At 49.3% G+C, this 21,747-nt stretch overlaps 1 protein-coding gene across 1 annotated transcript in view; it reads left to right on the top strand.

Moving 5' to 3' along the window:
* Window positions 1-3,775: 3,775 nt before the first annotated feature.
* Window positions 3,776-21,747, top strand: part of LOC134920276 (lecithin retinol acyltransferase-like) — a 37,526-nt gene continuing 19,554 nt past the window's right edge. Inside the window, exon 1 of the mRNA XM_063920508.1 lies at window positions 3,776-4,364. Within this exon, the coding sequence (XP_063776578.1) occupies window positions 3,831-4,364 (534 nt within the window). The 5' untranslated portion in view covers window positions 3,776-3,830. The remainder of the gene's footprint in view (window positions 4,365-21,747) is intronic.

Here is a 21,747-nt window from a genome sequence, read left to right as displayed (position 1 = left end):
TAAACCTGGTGCGGAGGATAAATGGGAACATGTAGGTAAGCATCCTTTATGTCTACAGACACCTCCTCCAGACTGGAAATCACTGCTTTCAGTGATTCCATTTTGAACTCGAATCGTTTCGAGTAGAGATTCAGATTTTTTAGGTTTAGGATCGGTCTGACCGAGCCGTCCGGCTTCGGAACTACAAAAAGGTTTGAATAAAACCCCTCCCCTTGTTGTGACAAAGGCACCAGGACTATGACCTGATCCTGACATAATTTTTGGATTGCCGCTGTTACTGGTTCCCTTTCTGGAAGAGAAGCTGGCAAGGTCGATTTGAAAAATCGGCATGGGGGAACGTCTTGAAACTCCAGCTTGTATCCCTGGGACCCTATTTGCAACACCCAGGGATCCAGGCCAGACAGAATCCAACCTTGGCTGAACAGTTTGAGACATGCCCCCACCCGAGCGGCCTCCCGCAAAGGAGCCCCAGCGTCATGTTGAGGATTTGGCAGAAGTAGGGCTAGACTTCTGCTCCTGGAAACCTGAAGCCGCTGTGGACTTCTTTCTCTTTCCCCTTCCCCTACCTGCAAAGAAGGGGGAACCTCTTGCTTTTTTGTATTCATTGGGCCGAAAGGACTGCATGTGCGGGTGATATGTCTTTTTTGCCGGTGCAGGCACAGAGGGCAAAAATGTCGACTTACCTGCGGTAGCCGCCATGACTAACGCATCCAGTCCATCGCCAAATAAGGCCTCACCTTTATATGGAAGAGCCTCCATATTTCTTTTGGAACCTGCATCCGCGTTCCACTGGTGAATCCACAACACCCGCCGAGCCGATACTGCCATGGTAGCGGCTTGTGAACTCAAGAGTCCAATATCTTTCATCACTTCTAGCATGTATGCAGCAGCGTCTTTGATATTCCCTAACTTAAGGAGTATCTCATCTTTATCAATCGTGTCAATTTCTGATGACACGCTTTCTGACCATTTCTCAATAGCGCGACTCACCCACGCGCAAGCAATTGTGGTCCTGAGCAGTGTACCATTGGCCACATAAATGGATTTCAATGTAGTTTCCATCTTTGGGTCTGCCGGCTCTTTTAGTGAAGCCGTGCCAGGTGCAGGGAGAATTACCTTCTTTGTCAACCTGGACAGTGCACTGTCTAACACAGGGGGTGACTCCCATTTTTTCCTGTCCTCCACCGGGAAAAGATAAGCTATCTGAATTCTCTTGAGAATCCGAAATTTCTTTTCGGGATTCACCCACATCCCTTCAAAGAGAGTATTAAGCTTGTGGGAAGGAGGTAAAGTGACCTTAGATTTCTTTTCCTTATAGAAATAAGCCTTCTCCTGAGGTACAGGAGTGGCTTCCGTGACTTCCAGAACTTCCCTTATAGCTACAATCATATATTGTATATTTTTTTTTCCAATTTATGATCTATTTCTCTGGAGTCACTATCGTCGACACAAGAATCAGTGTCCGTGTCGGTATCAGTATTCACAATATTCGTATATGGTCTCTTATGTGACCCAGAGGGGTCGCCTGCAGATGGAAGAACAGAGCCCTGAAAAATAACATCCTCCACAGATTTTCTCCAGCACTCAGCATGAGATTCAGCCTTATCTAATATCCTATTAATATGATGCATACTATCACGTATTTCTTTCACCCATGCAGGCTCTTGGTGTGCCGGCAGCGCCACCACATTACATTTCTGTGTCCCTAAAATGGTTTCCTCCGTGGAGGAACTCCCTGCGTCTGACATGTCTTACACACGTGTACAACACACACACAGACACACTGGGACTTATAGGGGACAGACCCACAGTAAAATCTGTCAGAAGGACACAGTTTAGGAGCAACCAGTTCACAACCCCAGCGCCAGTATCTAATGCCTGTGAACACAGAATGCCCACTGACATGCAGCGCTTTTTACACAGTAAAACACACTTGTAAAGCACCAAATGCGCTTGTGCCCCCCCCCCCCCCCCTGTTTTGCACCCTGATACTTGTATTCAGAAGTGAAGGAGGACCAGCGATATCTGAGGAGAGATAAAATGGCGCTGAGCAGTGTGCTGGCTGCCTGAGGAAGAAGCTCCGTCCCAACAATGGCGCGTTTTTACCTCAGAAACTTTTTATTATATTAATACTGGCGGGGGTAGGGCTGTGCCTGGGCATCTTATGCCCCCTTTTTGCCAGTTTATAGAGATGTTTTTGCTGCCCAGGGCGCCCCCCCCCCACGCGCCCTGCACCCTGCAGTGCCTGTGTGTGGGGGGGCAGCAATGGCGCGCTGCACTCCCACCAGCCACGCTGTACCTCAGCTGTCCCTTTTCTTGATAGAAGATCTGTCTTCTTCTACTCACCTGTCTTCTGACTTCTGGCTCTGTGAGGGGGCTGACGGCGTGCTGTGGGAATGAGCATCTAGACACGGCTAGCGTTCAGTACCCTTCAGGAGCTAATGGTGTCCTGTCAGCCAGAAGCAGAGCCATGAAACTCTTCAGGAAGTTGGTTCCTACTTCTGCTCCCTCAGTGCCACGAAGCAGGGAGACTGTTGCCAGCAGTTCTCCCTGAAAATAAAAAAGCTAACATAAGTCTTTTCAGAGAAGTTCAGTAGAGCTCCCCTAGAGTGCATGCAGTCTGCCTGGGCACATTTCTAAAACTGAGGTCTGGAGGAGGGGCATAGAGGGAGGAGCCAGTTCACACCCATTGAAAAGTCTTAAGAGTGCCCATGGCTCCTGCGGAACCGTCTATACCCCATGGTCATGAAGTGGACCCCAGCATCCTCTAGGACGTATGAGAAATACTGTATACTCGATGGCTCAGATTTATCAAAGCTTGGAGAGAAATAAAGTGGAGAGAGATCAACCAGCTCCTAATGGCCATGTAAGAGGCTGTTTTTGGAAAATGGCAGTTAGGAGCTGGTTGGCTTTTACTTTATCTCTCTCCACTTTATCATTCTCCAAGCTTGGATAAATCTGGCCCATATGTGTAAATGTCCCCATGAGGTGTTTGCCAGCATATTTTCCTATAAATACAAGTTATTGCTCTCTGCCGGACACCATTCACTCAGTAAAAGACATTCTTATGGATTCTTTCTATAGTATTACAGAGCATAGGAGAAATTATTTCACCCAGTCACAAGCTTGTTTTAACCATCTTCAGTTCCCATAGTTCTCTTAACAAATACCTCCTTTATGCGAGGCAACCTGTGTTTTAGGTTAATTAACAGCATCAGCACAATTTTAATAGCAAACTGCAAAATGAAAAGTAACTGGTTGTGATTTATAAGTCTTCTTCATCTCTTGGGGCCATCTCTGGCTATTACATCTTAGAACTTAGATGGACTGTCTGTAAAGCTGAAACTTCATTCAAATAATAATAAAAAAAATATTCAGTCTATTTTGTGGGCTATAAATGGGAATGACAACATTCTCAAGAGAAAAAAGGAAGTGGAAAGACGTTAAAGCCCTCCAGTTCTGATTAAATGGAGCTTTCAGAAGTTTTGTGATTCATGAATCACTCTGTTATACGCTGTGGAAAATCCCTGGTCTGGGATAGGGAGTGACTGTTTTGTGCACAAACTTTAAAGCAGGCGAATGAAGAAGTGCTACTGCAAGCTCAGTGTTTATGTCTAGGGGGCTTGTTCCAGTGATACATAAACAAATCACTCTCACTGACTGCTGCCAAATCCCTTCTTAGCCAATCATGACCACTGTGCAGTGATGTCACTTCATAACACACAAACCTTATAAATATTCTTCAATTTAAGTAGCACAAAGCATCTCCCACCCACCACAAGTTCAAATTTCAATTACAGCAGGCAGCCTGGAAGCGTAAGGTGAGCAAGATGAAAAGTCCACTCTTAGACTCGCTGTTCCTGTTTCTAGAGAAATTATCATTGGTTGCCAACTTCAAACTTTTTAGTATGACAGATGAGGGTCAGGAAGCTACTTATTATCAGGACATATCCTATTTCAAACGCGGAGACTTGTTACAAGTCTCCAGGACCCTATTTGTTCACTTTGGAATTTATTTGGGAAATAATAAGGTTGCCCATTTGATGCCAGACATCCTCCCTGCTCTTTCAGACGACAAGTGTCTGACTGAGAAAGTTGTGACCAACAAAAGGCTGATCCTTGGTGTTCTGGCTAAGGTGGCCAGTATCAGAGTGGACACAGTGCAGGACTTTGCCTATGGTGGAAGTATAGTAGTGAATCAGATGGACAGCAGCTTTAATACAAAGCCCCTTCCTAATGAAGAAGTGGCCCAGAGGGCTGAGAAACTGGTGGGGGCCACATCATACAGCCTGCTGTGGGATAACTGTGAGCACTTTGTCACTTACTGCAGATATGGCTGTCCCGTGAGCTTCCAGACCGACAAGGTAAATTAAATGTTACCAGTACTCCCATTTTGTGTTCTGTTTTCAGGTTGCATTACAAAGCAATCTATTGTGAACATGGACTGATTCAAACAGGAACTTTTGTCATGTAAACCATATGTGAATTACTTCATTGGTCTGCAAATGACTAAGTACCTGGGACTTTTCTGGGTGAGCAGTGAAAGAATGATGACATCCCTTACTACGGTGTAATAGTGTGTATTATAGACTTTTTCTTCAAGGTATGGAATCTCTAAGTTGCAGAATTGTGTATAGCAGATGCATGTATTTTAATAGTTATCTTTTGAAAATATTCAATGTATAAAAAGTTGCTGCATATTTAAAAAACTGCAAAAAATCAACAAATGTACAACATAGCTCAATACAAACAGCACTGCATTATAGTTATGTGCTTAGTATATAGTAATAGTTAAAAGTGAAAGTTTGGTTACACTTTCCAAGTATACCTAGTTGCAGGGCAGGTGCAATTCTGGCTGTGCAGACAAAGGAAGATATGGGGGTTATTCAGGTTGGATTACAGATTCTGCTAAAAAACAAAATCTGCAATCCATTCTTTCGCATGCTGGGGGCCGCCCATCGCATGGCAATGCCGCCCAGCATGCTAAAAGTTCTGCCCAGCGGTTGCGATCGCAATCTAATTGCGGTCACAGCAACTGTGGACGACCCCCTGCAGGCAGGCGGCCCACCGCTATTTTTTCCTTTGGAGTGGCTGCAAGTGATGTCACGCAGCCACCCGAAAATGGCGCCTATCCGCTCCTGTTCTAAGTGACCTGCTTTCGTCGCATTGCCATCCCACAAATGCCTCTGCCTGTCAATCAGGCAGAGGTGTTCGCAGGCAATGCAATTCAATCGCATTGGCCAGGGGCGCATGCACAGGACGGGACTTGCGCTTGTGCATTGGCACCACTAAAAGGGAAATTGCTTTCGCATCACGTTGTAATGCGACCTAAATAACCCTCTTTGCTCTTTAGTATTACAATTGCAATAACAATAACATCTTAAATATAATAAAACTAAATAAAGATTAAAGACTTTTTGAGACCACTGCTTTTTCGGAACTTAATGAATCACATAATTTCTACATCCAAATACTAAAGTATGGGGACTGTGGACATTATTGAGGGAGAACTGTAACCAGTAGTTACTGTATCAGTAAAACTGTATCTCCTGTGTCACAGGAATGATGAATTGCCCGGACACTTAAAGGTAAATTTACTAAGGTGGTAGTTCTATTTAATCAAAGTTCAGGTATTATCTTCTAGAAGGTGCTAGATAAATGAGAAGTAGAATCTGATTGGTTGCTATGGGCAACATCCCATCTTGAATAGTACATTTACCACTTAATTTCTGCACAAGTAGGTGAAAAACGTTCATTCTCACCTACTTTTGTAGAATTTAATGAATAGACCCCTTAAAATGTGGATTTCTGCTAGTCTGCCAGTCTTCAGTAGTCCCCTGTTGGTGCTTCATGGCCCAGGCAAGTCTCTCTTTTGTTGCTGTAGATAGCTGTAAGTTCTTAGTTACTTGTTCCCTGTAAAGGGCTTTTTTTTTGTAACTATGAAATTGACATTATGGGCCTAATTCAGTAAGGATTGTAAATTCTGCTAATTAGCAGAATTTGCAATCCTTTTGTTTGCATGCTGGGGGCCGCACATAGCAGCACAAGGCCGCCCAGTATGATGACCGGCGCTTCCCCACCCTTCAACAAGCAGAAATTGCTAACGCATCGCAATTAATGCTTGTTAGCAGAAACACAGGATGCCTCCTGCCGGCGCAGCTTAGCTGCGCCTACAGGAGGCCCGCCGCCATGTTCCCGATCATGGCAGCTGCATGTGACATCACGCAACCACCACGATCACGCCCCCAACACGCCCCATTCATGCAGCACCGCCCCTTCAATGCTCCGTCTCCACCCTACAAACGGAGCGTTGCCTCCCCGTGCGACTGCCTCTGCCTGATTGACAGGTAGAGGCGAACGCATTTTCTGCGGCCCCCCTGCAGAAAGTGGGGGCGCTTGCACAGGACGGGTGCTGCGCATGCACCCGTGTGGCGATCGTAATAATTCCGGTTGGATCGTGATTTGCGATCCAACCTGATTTAGCACCTACAGTATGTTTTAGTTTTTGCTAACTTAACTTTTTTTTATTTAACCTATCAGTTTACTGCTTAGTTTTGTACCAATTCCTGTATAGAGGTACAGTGCACCTGAAGTTTTTACATTTCAATAAACACAGGAAAAATGGAGATGTTCTAAAACTTTTGGTCAAACACTGACTCAATGCATTACTGCCAGTGGTAGACAGAAACTGGGATAATTTTTGCTGGAAGTCTCTGCCAAATCGGGAAACCTATTTGACAAGGAATTGCAATATGTATTTATTCAATTTTATTTTTTCATTTTTTCTAGATATTTTTAGCTAGTTTTAATTATTTTGTTTAACAATTTTTTTTTATTTTTTTTTCTAATAATTAGAACCAGAAGCTCAAATCAGGGCTTTAGTAAAATGTCCTTTAAGTATAATGTTCAATACTGGCAAAGGGATACAGGAGACAACCCAAGGGCTCATTCAGAGATGTACACAAACCCGATGGTAGGCGGAGCTGGCCAGCGTCCCTGAAAACGGGGGCATGTTGTCCCCATTTTCTAGGAGTGCAGAGGCCAGGTTCCACAGATTCCAACACAGATATCCTGGCCCCACCCGAGCTACTTTGGCTTACTCAGATGACTGTTGCTGCCAACATTGCGATCGATGGTTGTGATGGTGATCCGATGCTGTGACTTGGGATGCAGCACTGGGATTTAAGATGTTTTCAGGAAGCGTCTTTTTCCTACAGACTCCTCCTGCTGCATTGCCATTTTTATACATCGCCGCTGCATGCAAAGATGCAGCAACAATGTGTTTTGCGTCCATCATTGAATCAGTCCCTCAGTTACCCAAAATTCTCTGTAATAAGTGACATCACTGAGACTGCTAGTTAATCAATGGAGTAATCTAGTAATGTCACCAACTGAGAATAGAAGATTTTCTCTTGATTGTGAATTGGAACTTTCCATCATAACAGAAGGTTTAAGTTCACCTATCAAGCCCAGATAAATTAAAAACACATTTGTTTTGAAAGTAGAATAGTGTTTATTTAGTGCCCTGAGAGTTCAAAACATAGACTATTCTTTTCTTGGGGTCTATTTATTAATATTTGCAATTCTGTCCCATCAGTGCTGTGGGGGCCCCATTGGAACATTAGGGGCCCAATTCTTTTAGAGAGGCTCCTCTCCGCAGCAGTTGCAATTTTATACCACACGCAATAGTAGCGTCCTATCTCATTTTCTGAACCATGGTAGTGCCCTAGTTTACATTATGTTACAATGTAGGCTGCCAGTACACAGTATCCCCAATTCACATTATGAGATTAGAGGCTATAGTATACATATCAAGCCTAGGAAAGAGACAGAGTGGAGAAGTTGCTGAAAGCCACCAATCAGCTGTTATTTACCTAGTGCAGTCTTTGAAATGTCAGTTTGATGCTGATTGGTTGTTTTGGGTAACTACTCCACGATTTCTCACCAAGACTTGATACATCCCATACACAGTGCTCCCGGTACATATTATACCACATTGCAGTGCTCCCTGATCATACTATACCCTATAGCATGGGTCTTCAACCTGCAGCTCTCTAGCTGCTGTGGAACTACACTTCCCAGCATGCCCTGCCACAGTTTTGCTATTAAGGCACATCAGCTGGAGGGCCACAGGTTGAAGACCCATGCCATATAGTGTCCACAGTTCATATTATGCCACATTGCAGTGTCCCTTTTTTACAGTATATTATGCCACACTATAGTACCTCCAGTTCAAAGTATGGCACACTGCAGTGCCCCCTGTTTATATTAGGCCACACTGTAGTGCCTACCATTCATGTTGTGCCACTTTACAGTGTCCTCCAGTTGAAATCATGCCACACAACAGTGCCTCCACTTCATATTGTACCCCATTATAGTGTCCCAGTTCATATTATGTAACATCATAGTACCCTCCACTTCATATTATTATAAAACATTACAGCATCCAGTTCAGATTATGCCACATTACAGTGTCCCCTTACCATTATAACATAAACTACACACACCACTCACTGAAAATAAAATGTTGCTCCATTCAGGCTGGGTGCGCATGCGGTGCTATGGGAGAGACGGCGTGACGTTTCTCCTATAGATCTGAAGGGTGGGTGGCCAGGCGGAGGGCAGCAGTGGTCCGGAAGCAGGAGCAGGACTGATGAGTATTGTGGGGTTTTTTTGTTATGTTTTTTTGTATGTGTGTAAGCGGCGCTACTAGGGGGCACATCTACTGGGGGCACAATGGCTGGGGGCACATCTACTGGGGGTACAACTGCTGGGGTCACAACTGCCGGGGTCACATCTGCTGGGGGCACATCTACTGGGGGCACAACTGCTAGGGGCATAACTTCTGACTGGGGGCATAACTACAGGGGACACAACTGCTGGGACCACATCTACTGGGGGCACATCTGCTGGAAGCATGTCTACTGGGGGCACATCTACTGGGTCACGTCTACTGGGGCACAACTACAGGGGGCATAACTACTGGGTGCATAAGGTCTGACTGGGGGCATATCTACTGGGTGCATAACTACAGGGGGCATAACTACTAGGGACATATCTACTGACTTTGGGCATATCTACTGACTTGGGGCATAACTACTGATTAGGGGCATAACTACTGGGGGCATAACTACTGGGGTCAAATCTACTGGGGAATAACTACAGAGGGCTTATCTACTGTAGGCATAACTACTGACTGGGGGCATAACTACTGGGGGCATAACTACGGGGGCATTACTACTGGGGCAACACTACGCGGGGCATTACCACTGGGGGAATTACTACTGGGGGCACTACTAATGAGGGCATTCCATAGGGGGCACTTTATAAGGGGCATCACACCTGGGGACATAAAGGGCACTACTACTGAGGGCATTGCATAAGGGGCACTATTGCTGTGGGCAATATGTGTATTTGGGGTGCTACTACTGTGGGCTTTGTGTATAAGGGAAACTAATGTGTGGTGTAATGTTAAGAAGATTGTGCTACCGTGCGGCATAATTTGAATTGGGGATACTATTGGGTGACCAACGCCCCTTTTTTGCAGCGCGCGCAATCCCTTTATTTCACGACCGTGGTGGATGGGTGGGGTGTGAGTTCCACCACCTCTCTTTAATCACTGCTTGTGTCCAATTAGCGGTACTGTCCCAATGTATTCGGGTCAGTTGGGAGGTATGTTATAGATATGCCACTGTGTACACACATCCATGAATATAGCATTTTAGGTTTAATAAATAGCATAAATATATACCTTAAAAATGCCATAATCTATAGCTTCATAAACTACCATGGCAGGTACCAATTAACTTTTTGAATAGTCTATATGTCTTGTGACTCCAGGCTCTCACCTACTTACAGAGTACAGAACATGTGCCAGTATTCTCTCTCTCATAAGAAACACTTGGTATGGAACACTTGTGTTGCAAGGTAAACTACAGGTGCCAAGCAATGTACTGAGCTCACTGTTCCTGAAGTTGCCAGAAAAGTGCCGTTTCCGAGACAACATTTCTTTTAATTCCAAAAGAAAGTTAAATCTGATTCTCAGAGGGGTTTAGAACACATAGCTCTTTTATAACCTAGCCCTGTAGACTCATTTCTTTTTGCTCATAAAACTTTGTATTTCACAGACTTCTGCCTCACTCAATAGCTTTAGCTCAGAAATTGGTGTGCCAACTCTTATTTTGTAGTCATTAATAATAGGGTAGTACATTCGCGGTTCTCAAACTCGATCATCAGGACCCCAAACAATTCACGTTTTCCAGGTCACCTACTATAGTTGGGAAGAGGTGTATTATCAACTGTAATATTTGAAAGATTTACAGGTGACCTGGAAAACACGAAGGGCGGAATTCAATTGTTTTTCCGCCAGGAGCCACCAGATGGCGCCCACATGGAGCTATTCGATTATAGTTCCGTTCGGGCGCAATGGCTGCCAGCATCTGCATTCCAGCTTGCATCCCTTCCCCTCCCCCGCCGCCCGGGGGGTAGCAAACTGAAATGCACGAAAAGTGCACCAGTAGCATCTCCAGAGGTAGACAGGAGATGCCACTATTGGAAGTTTGGACTGTGCTGCAGCTCCAAATCTGGAGCCGCCACTGATTAACAAAAAGTCTCTGAACAAATTCTTCACATCATTTTACTAGTTTCCATGCAATGACTAACTTCCTTTCAGTCACTCATTATTAAATGGATTTCATCTACATGCTACTAATTGGAGCAACATGAGGCTTGGTTTCTATCATTATCTTAAAGTATGTGTAAAAGTGGCAGAGAGGGAGAGAAAGCGAGAAAGAGGTACAGTATGTATTTTGGTACAGAAAAAAGGTTAGTGAAGGTGCCCATCTGCGTAAAGTCACTTTGTCACAATTAATAAGGTGCATCGACAATTCGATCAAATGTGTACTATTATATTAGTAATGCTACAGAGTTTTATAGATAGATATATATGTAAAAGTGAATATATATATATATATATATATATATATATATATTTGTTCTTCATGTGCTCCTACATGGCTTGATGGATCTGGACAAATTCATTGCTGCTGAACAGAGGTAGAGGTACACCCCACTAGAATTGAGTCCTATGTTTTTGGTGTTCATCTATTGGAAACACATGACACATATCTATAGTTATACCATTATGAGACAATTTGTGGAATTCTTTTGACCATTCAAAGAATAATAATAATCCATCATCATTGATTTCACCTACTGTTTGAATTGAATCTATTGCACTATACCCCTGATTAAGTCCCTCATGTGGACGAAGCGCGTAGGGTCGTCTTTGTAACAGCCTGCATCATATGTGGGGGATACTCACCTACGAGCTCACACCCGTAAGGATGAGGTGACAACCAACACCATAACCCTCATATTTTGGCAGGTTCATATGTTCCTGTGTCAAATTCATTGTGTTGTACTTCATGTGAAGATGTTATACACCTCTGTTTATATAACAAGAATAAAGCATTTAGGTATTTGACTAGATGTCATTATCGTGTTCTAAAATTAGTGTGACTATTTAACAAAAGGGTATTTTATTGAGGGATTGTCACATCACCAATGAATTATTAGCACACCTGAGGTACCCCCATTGCACATTTCTATTTAAGTCCCCACTAGCAGGGGACTACCTGTGTGGTGCTGCTGCAATTATATGTTAGCGCAGTAAAAGGGATTTGTTCTATATATATATATATATATATATATATACAGTATTTATATTATATATTTATATATATGTATTTCCATACATATATATATATATATATATATAACAGGTAAGTACTGTGGGATGTGGTTGCAGGAGTGCAGTTGCAGGTGTCGGTGAACATACCTGGATGATCACCTCTTGGACTGGAACTTACTGGTGGAACTCTAGGCAGAATGGCGAGGAACCCTGACACCAGAAGACCCAACTCAAAAGTCACCACACATTAGGACGGTGACATTAAGATTTATTATGCAGGAACACAACTGGTCACCGCTGTGGAATTATTTGATTAAAGAGCAAATACAATTTCACATATAAGGAAACAACGATACACATCACAATAAGAAAATAACTTAAACTAGAAATGAGCTACCATGCAATTCACTGTAACATAATTACACGGTAATTCCCTTTTTGTCTAAATAACACTGTAATTCCCTGTACTGCCTCAAGGTGGTTTATTTTCTCCAGTAATGAGTGGCTCTCTATAATGTTCCTTACTGTCTACCTGGTGTTGCATAACATTGTCTTATTAACTCAGTCTATGCACCTCTGAATATAGTTGTTTATCCAAATAACATCGGCTGCTTATAAGCTAGATGACTGTTCCTTTTTTGTATGTCCCAACAAAAGGAGAAGCGGTGGGTAGCGGGAAGAAAGTGGCAATAAATAGCACAGTTTATATCCTTTGTAGCCAAGCAAGCCAAATATAGAGAACAATTTTACTTTTAGAGTAACAGATAGCACAGAAGTTAGTAGTGGGAGACAGAAGGCAGCAGTATGATTTTCCTATCAGTAGACAGCATGCAAAAGCAACTTAAGCAATGAACATAAGAGGCATTACAGTTTCTTCCACTAATATGTTGGTTATACTGGGTATGACTGGACGGTCCCGTATGAGAGCCCTCACCGCTTCGCGTCCCGTCCCCAGTACACAGAATGGAGTTTTAGGTCACACTGGACCTGGCCACATAGGGGATTCCCGCTTACTGTCAGTAACCGCCTGTTACTAACTCCACCCACTGTGCAGTGTGCGGGTTCTACGCTACCACCACCAGACTCCTAACCTGCCGTGGTGTCTGGAGCCACGGTTCTGCTCTGCATGCGTTGACACGCCGCCTTACCACACCTGTGCGGTGTTGACGAATCCCCACTAGTCGCTTGACTAGGCTTCTACCCTGTAGCTGGTTGGAGGTGGAGTTTGGAGACACTGGTTACACCCTGGATAGCCGAAAAACAGAGCTAGGTTTCGCCTAGCCCTGCAGGTCACAAGATGAAGCGGTCGTCTTGAGGCAGATGTTTATTTGCCCTTCAAAAAGACTTCCCTATTTCTAGAGGCAACAGCAATACAACAAGTTGTTACAGCAGAAAGCAATTGGTATAATACACTTTTCATGGGGCAGATGCCCTCCCTTTATCCTACTCCATTACATAATACCACAGGGGGTAAGTCAAGCAATCAATGCTTTCCCATGGGCAGTGCATGCCTTGGTCACATGCACAGCTACCATTGTCCTCTATGGACAGTGGGGAGTGGTCACTCTCCCTTGACCGTCCCATCCTGGAGGATCTGGGTTCGCCCTGGTGATGTTCAGTCTGCGCCGAGCCGGGGGAAGTTTTCCCGCCTAAATTTCCAGGAGTCTGCCTGGGACCCAGCTCAGCCTCTGCAGCCTGAATTCGGGCTCCAGAGCTGGGCAGCCTAGATTCCCGGTCAGGGTTTCCTTCTCACCAGAGGTGATCTCTATGGAGCTCCAGAAAACCACTCAGCTTGTTGGGAAGCTGAGCTTTTCCTCTCTCTTCCCATGATATTTTGATGTGGAAGGCTGGAGAAGGCATTCCGTTTTTGGGGAAAAGGACTGGGGGAATCCATCAGCCTGCACAGCCATGGATACCCCCTCCTGGGACACACAACCAAGTAAGCGCATTTTCCTTTGAAATACATTTAAATACACTGTAGATGTTTGTTTAAAATTAAATACACTGAGCCTGTGACCTGCACAGGCTCCACATACCCAGGCACTGCAGCTGGAGGATCTGCTATCCCCAGCTCAGTGTTCCGCATCATACAATATATATAAATCTTTACATTTAAACACATTGTTTTGTTATTGCTTTATGCGGCTCCCTTAGCCCTGCAGCCCAGGAAACTCATCCTGGCTGCAGTGGCAACTTTACTCTTTAATGGCTGCACTGGGAGCCAGCTATCCTGGTCTCCCAGCATGCGGGCAGTCTGCCTCCATACCCCTCGCTGCATAGGGAGCCGGCTAGCCCTGTCTCCCGTGAGCGGCGCACTCTGATCCCCCACCACGCAGGGAGCCAGCTAGCCCGGTCCCCTGTGTGTGGCGCTGAACTCTGTGGACTTGTTGCAGCGTCCGGCGGTGACCTGGGCTGCGGCGCACCCTGCCTTCTGAAGCCTGGCAGCTCGGGATGCTCATCCTGCCCGCCGCGGCTTGGTGCCTCCTTGTAGTGCTGAGGCGCCGGGAGCTCGGGAGCTGATCTCCCGGCTGCAGCGTCTCCCTCTTCTCTGTAGCACTGAGGTCCCAGACCTCAGCACACAACGCACTATCTCCTGAGCGCGGCGGACCGGGAGCAGCCGCAGCTCACGTGCTGCCTCCTCCACACGCCGCACAGGTGGATGGATAACCTGGTCCCCCAAGCGGGCAGTGCAGTGGCTCTCCCTTCTCCCCCGGAGCACACACACAGCTCAGTGCACCGGAGGGGCTCCCTGACTGCCGTGGTTGCCGGAGAGGTCTGGGACCGCGGCACAGCATAGAAATACATTAGTAAACATTTTTAAACGCTTGGCGCCTTCACAGTTTAAAGATGGCGCCTAGCGCCAGTACATTTGAAAAGTGGTGCCAAGTGCCTATTGTTCAGTCAATATGGCGCCGGGCACTGGGGTTTAACCCCTTCAGCGCCACGGCCACCATTACACATGTGGCAGGAGGGTCTCTCCGGCCACACTGGGGGATTCAGAGAAACGCCTCTCTAAACTGAACAAGTCTCTCTCTCTCTCTCTCTCTCTCTCTCTCTCTCTCTCTCTCTCTCTCTCTCTACATGGGTGACGGGGTTGCCTAAGTAATGCAGTCCTCCCTGTGTGTAACGGGCACAGATGACTGGAAAGTCTTTTTATCACGCAATAACACCCTGCAGTCTCTGTAACTTGTATACTCCCCAGTTGTCCCGTGTTATCACTTTATATGGGCACACACAAAGGCTTGCAAGACTGTGGGCCACGGTGAGCATATAACAGACTGCGGAGCTTTCTGAGAGGAAGTTTGGCTATTTTTTCCTATTGTCCCTTCACTATGTCACTCTGGTGGGTGGCAGCTACGTGTCCCCAATACCTGCAATGTCCGCTCACTAGTCGCACCTGTGACAGGACGGTACCGTACGGAAGCACTCGCCGCTTGCCGCGTCCCGTCGACTGCGCACAGAATGGAAAGTCAAGCCGCACGAGGCCTGACCACATAGGAGATTCCCGCTTACCGTCAGTAACTGCCTGTTACTGACTCCACCCACTGCGTTGTGGGCGGGTTCTCGCTGCCACCACCAAACTCCTAACCTGCCGTGGCGTTTGGAACCACGGTTCTGCTCTGTATGTGCCGACGCACTGCCTTACCACAGCTGTGTGGTGCTGACGAATCCCCACTAGCCACTTGCTAGGCCTCTACCGGTAGCTGGCGGAAGGCGGAGCTTGGAGACGTCAGGTGCTTCCCTGGACAGCCGGAGAACGGGGCTAGGTTTGGCCTAACCCTGTTGGTCACAAGATGAAGCAGTCTTCTTGAGGCAAAGGTGTTTATTGCTCAAAAACCTTTAAAAAGGCTCCTCCCTATTGCTAGGGGCAACAGCATACAATTAAGATGTTTCAGCAGAAGAAGATGTTACAATACACAATCCTATGGGCCAACTGCCCTCTTTTTATCCCTCTCCAAGACCCTCTACCACAGGGGGTAAGCCCGCCCTGTGGTGTACAACCAATCAATGTTTACCCATGAGCTGTGCATGCTCTGGACTCATGCACACCTAACATTGTCCCCAATGGACAGTGGGGAGTGGCCGGTCTCCTTTGTCTCTCCCATCTGGGAGAGCAGGCTACTCCCACGGTGCCGTTCAGTCTGGCTGGGGGGAAGTTTTCCCTCCTAAACTGACTTCCAGAAACCTGCCCGGGACCCCTCTCACTGCCTGCAGCCTGGATTTGGGCTCCAGAGCTGGGCAGCCTGACTCCCCGGTCCAGGTCTCTGGTTCACTACGGCTGATCTCCATGGAGCTCCAAGAAACCCCTCAGCTTGTTCTATAGCTAAGCTGCTTCTCTTTCTCCCTGTCCCCATTGGAACTGTGAGGCTGGATGGGAAAGCATTCCGTTTTTAGGGAAAAGGTCTGGGAGAATCCATCAGCCTGCACAGCTATGGATTCCCCCCTCCTGGGACACACAATCAAGTAAGTGCATTTTATCTTTAAATACATTACATTTTTAAATCACACTGTACATTTCTCTTTAAATATACACTGAGCCTGTGCCCTGCACAGACTCTACATATTCAGGCACTGCAGTGCCTTCCCTAGCCCTGCAGCCTGGCTGCTAGGGCTCTCCCTCTCAGTGCTGGAGGCATGGGGCTGGCTTCCCCCATCCTTCAGCCTGCCTTCCTGCCTCTGGGGTTCCAGGGAGCTGGCTCTCCCTGTCCCCCCAGGGTGGCACTACTTTGGTGGCCTCGCCGCACGCAGCGGCGCACCCCCCTGTACCTAAGCCCGGCGGCCCGGGACTCTTGTCCCGGCCGCCGTGACTCTGGCTTTGTTGTGGTGCTGGGGCGCCGGGAGCGTAGCTCCCGGACCCCAGCGCTCATCATCTTGCTTGGCCGCCTAATGTGCCCACGCCGCTAGGGAGCCGGCTAGCCCGGTCCCCCATGAGCGGCGCCTGTCTTGTGGCCTCGCTGCAGCGTCCGGCGGGGAGCCGGGCTGCAGCGCACCCCCCTCGCCGGCTAGCAGCCCGGGACGTCCGTCCCGGCTGCTGCGGCTGGCCACCCGTGCTGGGCTGAGGCGCTGGGAGCAGAGCTCCCGGCCCCCAGCGGCGGCTCTCACATAGAGCACTGCAGCGGGAGCCGAGCTCCCAGCCGCAGCGCTCACCCTTCTCCCCGGCGCGCACACTCCAGTGCGCCCGGGGCTACACTGACCGCTGCCGGGAGCGGAGCTCCCGGACTCCGGCGGTCAGCGGCTGCCTCCTCTCCCCCGGCGCGCACACTCTGCTGAGCGCGCCGGGGGCTGTCCTCCCTGCCGTGGTCTCCGGAGGGGTCCGGGACCACGGCACAGTTAAAAATACAGTTTTATACATTTAATACAGCCCGGCGCCTAGCGCCCATTACTTTTTAAATATGGCGCCAAGCGCCCATTGTCCTGTAGAATGGCGCCGGGCACTAGGGGTTAACCCCTTCAGTGCCGCCGGCGGCCATTCTCCTCGTGGCTGGGGCTCTCCGGCCACACTCCTCCCCCCCCATTCAAGCGGGTCAACCAGGGACCCATGTCCCAACGATTTGGGTCCTGGTCCCGCAGTCCGTTGGGGTGAAGGGGACGCTACCTGGGGGGTGTAGGCTCTGGCCTAGACAGTTCATCCATAGTGTAGTGGGCCTCTCTTCGTGCGTGCACAATGTTCAAATAGTCCACCTGAAGTCCAAGTTCAAGGCTCCACCACAAAAGTCTGTCCAATTCCCCCAAGGTAGGTTGCAGCCACCTAACAGGTAGGTGGTAAGTCACCACTGTGGGGGGCCGGTTACAAACAAGTGCCACCCACGGTGTCCCAACTGTGGCATACCCCACCTCCCACAATAGCAGTCTTCTGCTCAAACAGGCCACAGGGTGCTCCTGCCCATATGGCTCTTTCTGGCTCGGTACTGCTCCCAGTCCGTGCAGTGGCGCAATAGTTCGTAACACACAGTCCTGGTCAAGAATGTGCGCCATCAGCACTGGAGCGGGTACCCGAGCCTCCTTCAATGACTGGAATGCCAACTCGCAAGCGGGTGCAAAGTCCACTGACTTGGGAATGCCCTTCCTAGCCATCTCTGTCAAGGGGTTCACTACAGGACTAAAGTCAATGACAACATGTCCGTAGGGCCTTACAGGTTCTAAGGTCAGTACCGGTCTGGGTGATGTGGGTCGGGGACAGCCTCTGGTTGCCTCCACCCCCTCTGGGTTGGGCCTACCCCTGTCTCCTCCCACATGGTGCCCCAGGCACTGCACCTCCGTCATACCTATCTGGCAACTGTCTGCCCTAACTGTCAGACCTGCCCTCCAATCCTCTTCTGTCGACCTATGACTCGGGAAACCTACCCTGTCACCTAGGCCTACTCCTTCCTCCTCGTCCGCTATCTGTGCCACAGTGATGGCGGCCAGACCACCAGCCTCGGGATCCTGTGTGGCATCCACTACAGGGAGGCTGCGTGTCTTCCCCGATCTACTACGCACAGGCAGGGGACCTGCTATGTCCACAGCAACTTGCTGCAAGGGTTCTCCTATGGGCAGAGGCCCAGAGACAACACAAACGCTGGAGTGCCCCGGCTGCCAACGCATGGCACCAGCCTTACCTGTGGTCTGGGCGTCATCCGACATTCCAGACCAGGGTAAGCTCTGTGTCAGGCACTTCAGGGTACGGTCTGTCTCCGGGTTGCTGTCCAAAGGGGTTTCGCTGGCAACCGACACCGGTTGCGCAGGAACGTTCCCTGAGGGGACCAGTTGGACACATTCCCTATCTGGTCTATCCCCTCCCACTTTCCTGGCTACCCTGTACCTTAACCCTTCCCGCCAGGTCAACCTCCCCGCCCCAACCCTGTCAAGGCCGCTGCCAGAGTGGCGCTTCATGCCTTTCGGGGATGGGTCAGAGAGTTGAGCCTCCCTAAACTCCTGCCTGTGGCCCTCAATCTCTCCTAAATTGGGACACTCTACAGGGGGATCTAGGTGGGGACTACTAGGGTCAGTCTGGTAGGGGTCAGTCATGGAAAAGTCAATGTGGTTTCTCATACTCACCGCCGGAGTTGGCAAACCACTTGGGTCAGGAGCATCATTGGGCACCCCCACAGGATCACACGAGCTGGAACCGACATCCTCTGCGTTGCTAGGGGACGTAGGCATACCAGAGGCAAAAGGCATGCGGGGTCGATGTACTGATCTAGCCGCTGTAATCTTTTCCTCTGGGCTGGTTGATGCTGTGGTTGGCTGTGCTGGCAGTTGTCTAGCAGCTGTAGTCTTTTCCTCTGGGCTGGGCGGTGCTGGAGTAGCTGATGTCAATGGTGGTTTTGGAACTTGACTCCGGGGAATGGCGCCAACAAACGTAGTGACGATCCCACCACCCAGATCATTTCCTAGGACCACATCAGTTGGGAGACCATCCATGACGGCAACTTCTCGCAACTCTGGTCCAGCTCCCCAGTCCAGGTAGACTCTTGCCATGGGAACCGCTTTTTCTGTTCCTTCTGCCAGGGTGACCGTGGCAGTGCGACCCTGCAATACTGCAGCAGGATCTATAAGGTGGGGGCTCACCACAGTGATTGAGGCCCCAGAGTCTCTTAGGCCTTCTCCCTGCAGGGGTCCCACGTGGACTGGCTGCAGGTGCCTCCACATGTTGTGTAGGGGCTGTTTGGCCATGCAGGTGACTCTCTCCGCAGAGTGCACCTGTCTCTCGCCACACTCCATCGGACTGACTGGAGGGGGAACAGTCTCTGTAGGCTCATCTCCTCTCGTCAAACAAGCGATCCGGGCTCCAGCACTCGGATTTGGGGCACGAGTCTGGGGTGCTTGGGATGCAGGACAGTTCATCCTCAGATGTCCGATTTTCCCACAGCCGTAGCACTTCTTCTCCAGTCGTGGCACCGATGATCTCTGATCAGTGGCAGGGACGCTGCGGTGCGGTTGCTGGCCAAGAGCACCCGGGTTGGAAGATGCTTGTCTTTGGGGTTGATGAGCTGAAGAGGGTGGTCCCCTTGGTGGTACAGTCTGTTGGAGCTGGCTGCTGGCGGGGCGCTTCTGCCCCCGTGGCCGAATTGCCACATACTTGTCGGCTAATTGGGCAGCCATCTTTAAGCTGGGTGGCTCCCGATCTAGCACCCACTCCTTCACTTCTTGGGCGCACCGGCGGTAGAACTGCTCCCTGCAGATCAGGTCGATCAGTGCGTCCCATGTAGTGGCTTCCGAATCCTTCACCCACTTCACCACGTACTGCCGCAGCTGGGTGGCGAACTGCTCATGGGTGCTGCTAGGATTCTTAGGCAAGTCTCTGAATTTCTTCCTGTAAGACTCGGGAGTGATGAAGAATCGCTGGAGGAGGGCCTTCTCGACTTCGTCGTAGTTCCCACAGTCCTCCGTCGCCACTCCTCGATAGGCCTCCAAGGCCTCTCCATGCAGAGTGGGCACAAGGTGTCTCACCCACTCTGACTTGGGTAGATCATGTAGTTTACAAGTCCTCTCAAAGACTTGCAAATGTCCATCAATGTCCCCGTCACTGTCTGCAAACTTGGCAAACTGAACTCGTCCTGATCTGTGTACAACAGCTGACAACGGCTCCCGGGGTACCACGGCCTGTGGTGCCCGCTCATCACGCCACATCTGGATGATGATCAAGCGCTCTTGCTCCGTTGCCCTTTCCCCCAATTCCGCTAGCCGATCTGCTAGGGTATCCGGGCCGCCCCCCCTGGGACGTTGGGATCCTGGCCCTGCTAGGGATTGCTGGGAAACATTGCTGCTGTGAGAGAGGGCGGGGCTTGTGGTTCTCACCGGTTCCTTACGAAGGTCCACTGTTGGGCCGTCCTCTGCGATGCTGACGCCGTCAGTGCTTTCCACCTCCGCCCGATGAGACTCCTCCCAGCTCCTGAGCGCCGCCTGCATGACGCTCCTGGACGCGTTGGAAGGGATATCCACACCCTTCCCCTGGCATACGATCTCCAGATCCTCCTTGGACATTCCGCTGAATTCCGCCATCTTGTGCGTTCTCCTGCGCTGCAGTTACTCCTCTCCTGAGTAACTCGGCTTCTCCAATCGGGTGATGAAAAGCCGCCTGGGAATATCCCACCACTATGCCACCAATTTCTGTGACAGGACGGTACCGTACGGAAGCACTCGCCGCTTGCCGCGTCCCGTCGACTGCGCACAGAATGGAAAGTCAAGCCGCACGAGGCCTGACCACATAGGAGATTCCCGCTTACCGTCAGTAACCGCCTGTTACTGACTCCACCCACTGCGTTGTGGGCGGGTTCTCGCTGCCACCACCAAACTCCTAACCTGCCGTGGCGTTTGGAACCACGGTTCTGCTCTGTATGTGCCGACGCACTGCCTTACCACAGCTGTGTGGTGCTGACGAATCCCCACTAGCCACTTGCTAGGCCTCTACCGGTAGCTGGCGGAAGGCGGAGCTTGGAGACGTCAGGTGCTTCCCTGGACAGCCGGAGAACGGGGCTAGGTTTGGCCTAACCCTGTTGGTCACAAGATGAAGCAGTCTTCTTGAGGCAAAGGTGTTTATTGCTCAAAAACCTTTAAAAAGGCTCCTCCCTATTGCTAGGGGCAACAGCATACAATTAAGATGTTTCAGCAGAAGAAGATGTTACAATACACAATCCTATGGGCCAACTGCCCTCTTTTTATCCCTCTCCAAGACCCTCTACCACAGGGGGTAAGCCCGCCCTGTGGTGTACAACCAATCAATGTTTACCCATGAGCTGTGCATGCTCTGGACTCATGCACACCTAACATTGTCCCCAATGGACAGTGGGGAGTGGCCGGTCTCCTTTGTCTCTCCCATCTGGGAGAGCAGGCTACTCCCACGGTGCCGTTCAGTCTGGCTGGGGGGAAGTTTTCCCTCCTAAACTGGCTTCCAGAAACCTGCCCGGGACCCCTCTCACTGCCTGCAGCCTGGATTTGGGCTCCAGAGCTGGGCAGCCTGACTCCCCAGTCCAGGTCTCTGGTTCACTACGGCTGATCTCCATGGAGCTCCAAGAAACCCCTCAGCTTGTTCTATAGCTAAGCTGCTTCTCTTTCTCCCTGTCCCCATTGGA

This window comes from Pseudophryne corroboree, chromosome 1 (genome assembly GCF_028390025.1).
Source record: "Pseudophryne corroboree isolate aPseCor3 chromosome 1, aPseCor3.hap2, whole genome shotgun sequence".
Taxonomy (NCBI): Eukaryota; Metazoa; Chordata; class Amphibia; order Anura; family Myobatrachidae; genus Pseudophryne; species Pseudophryne corroboree.
The sequence above is the reverse complement of the archived record's forward strand: the minus strand, read 5'-3'. Positions and strand labels throughout refer to the sequence as shown.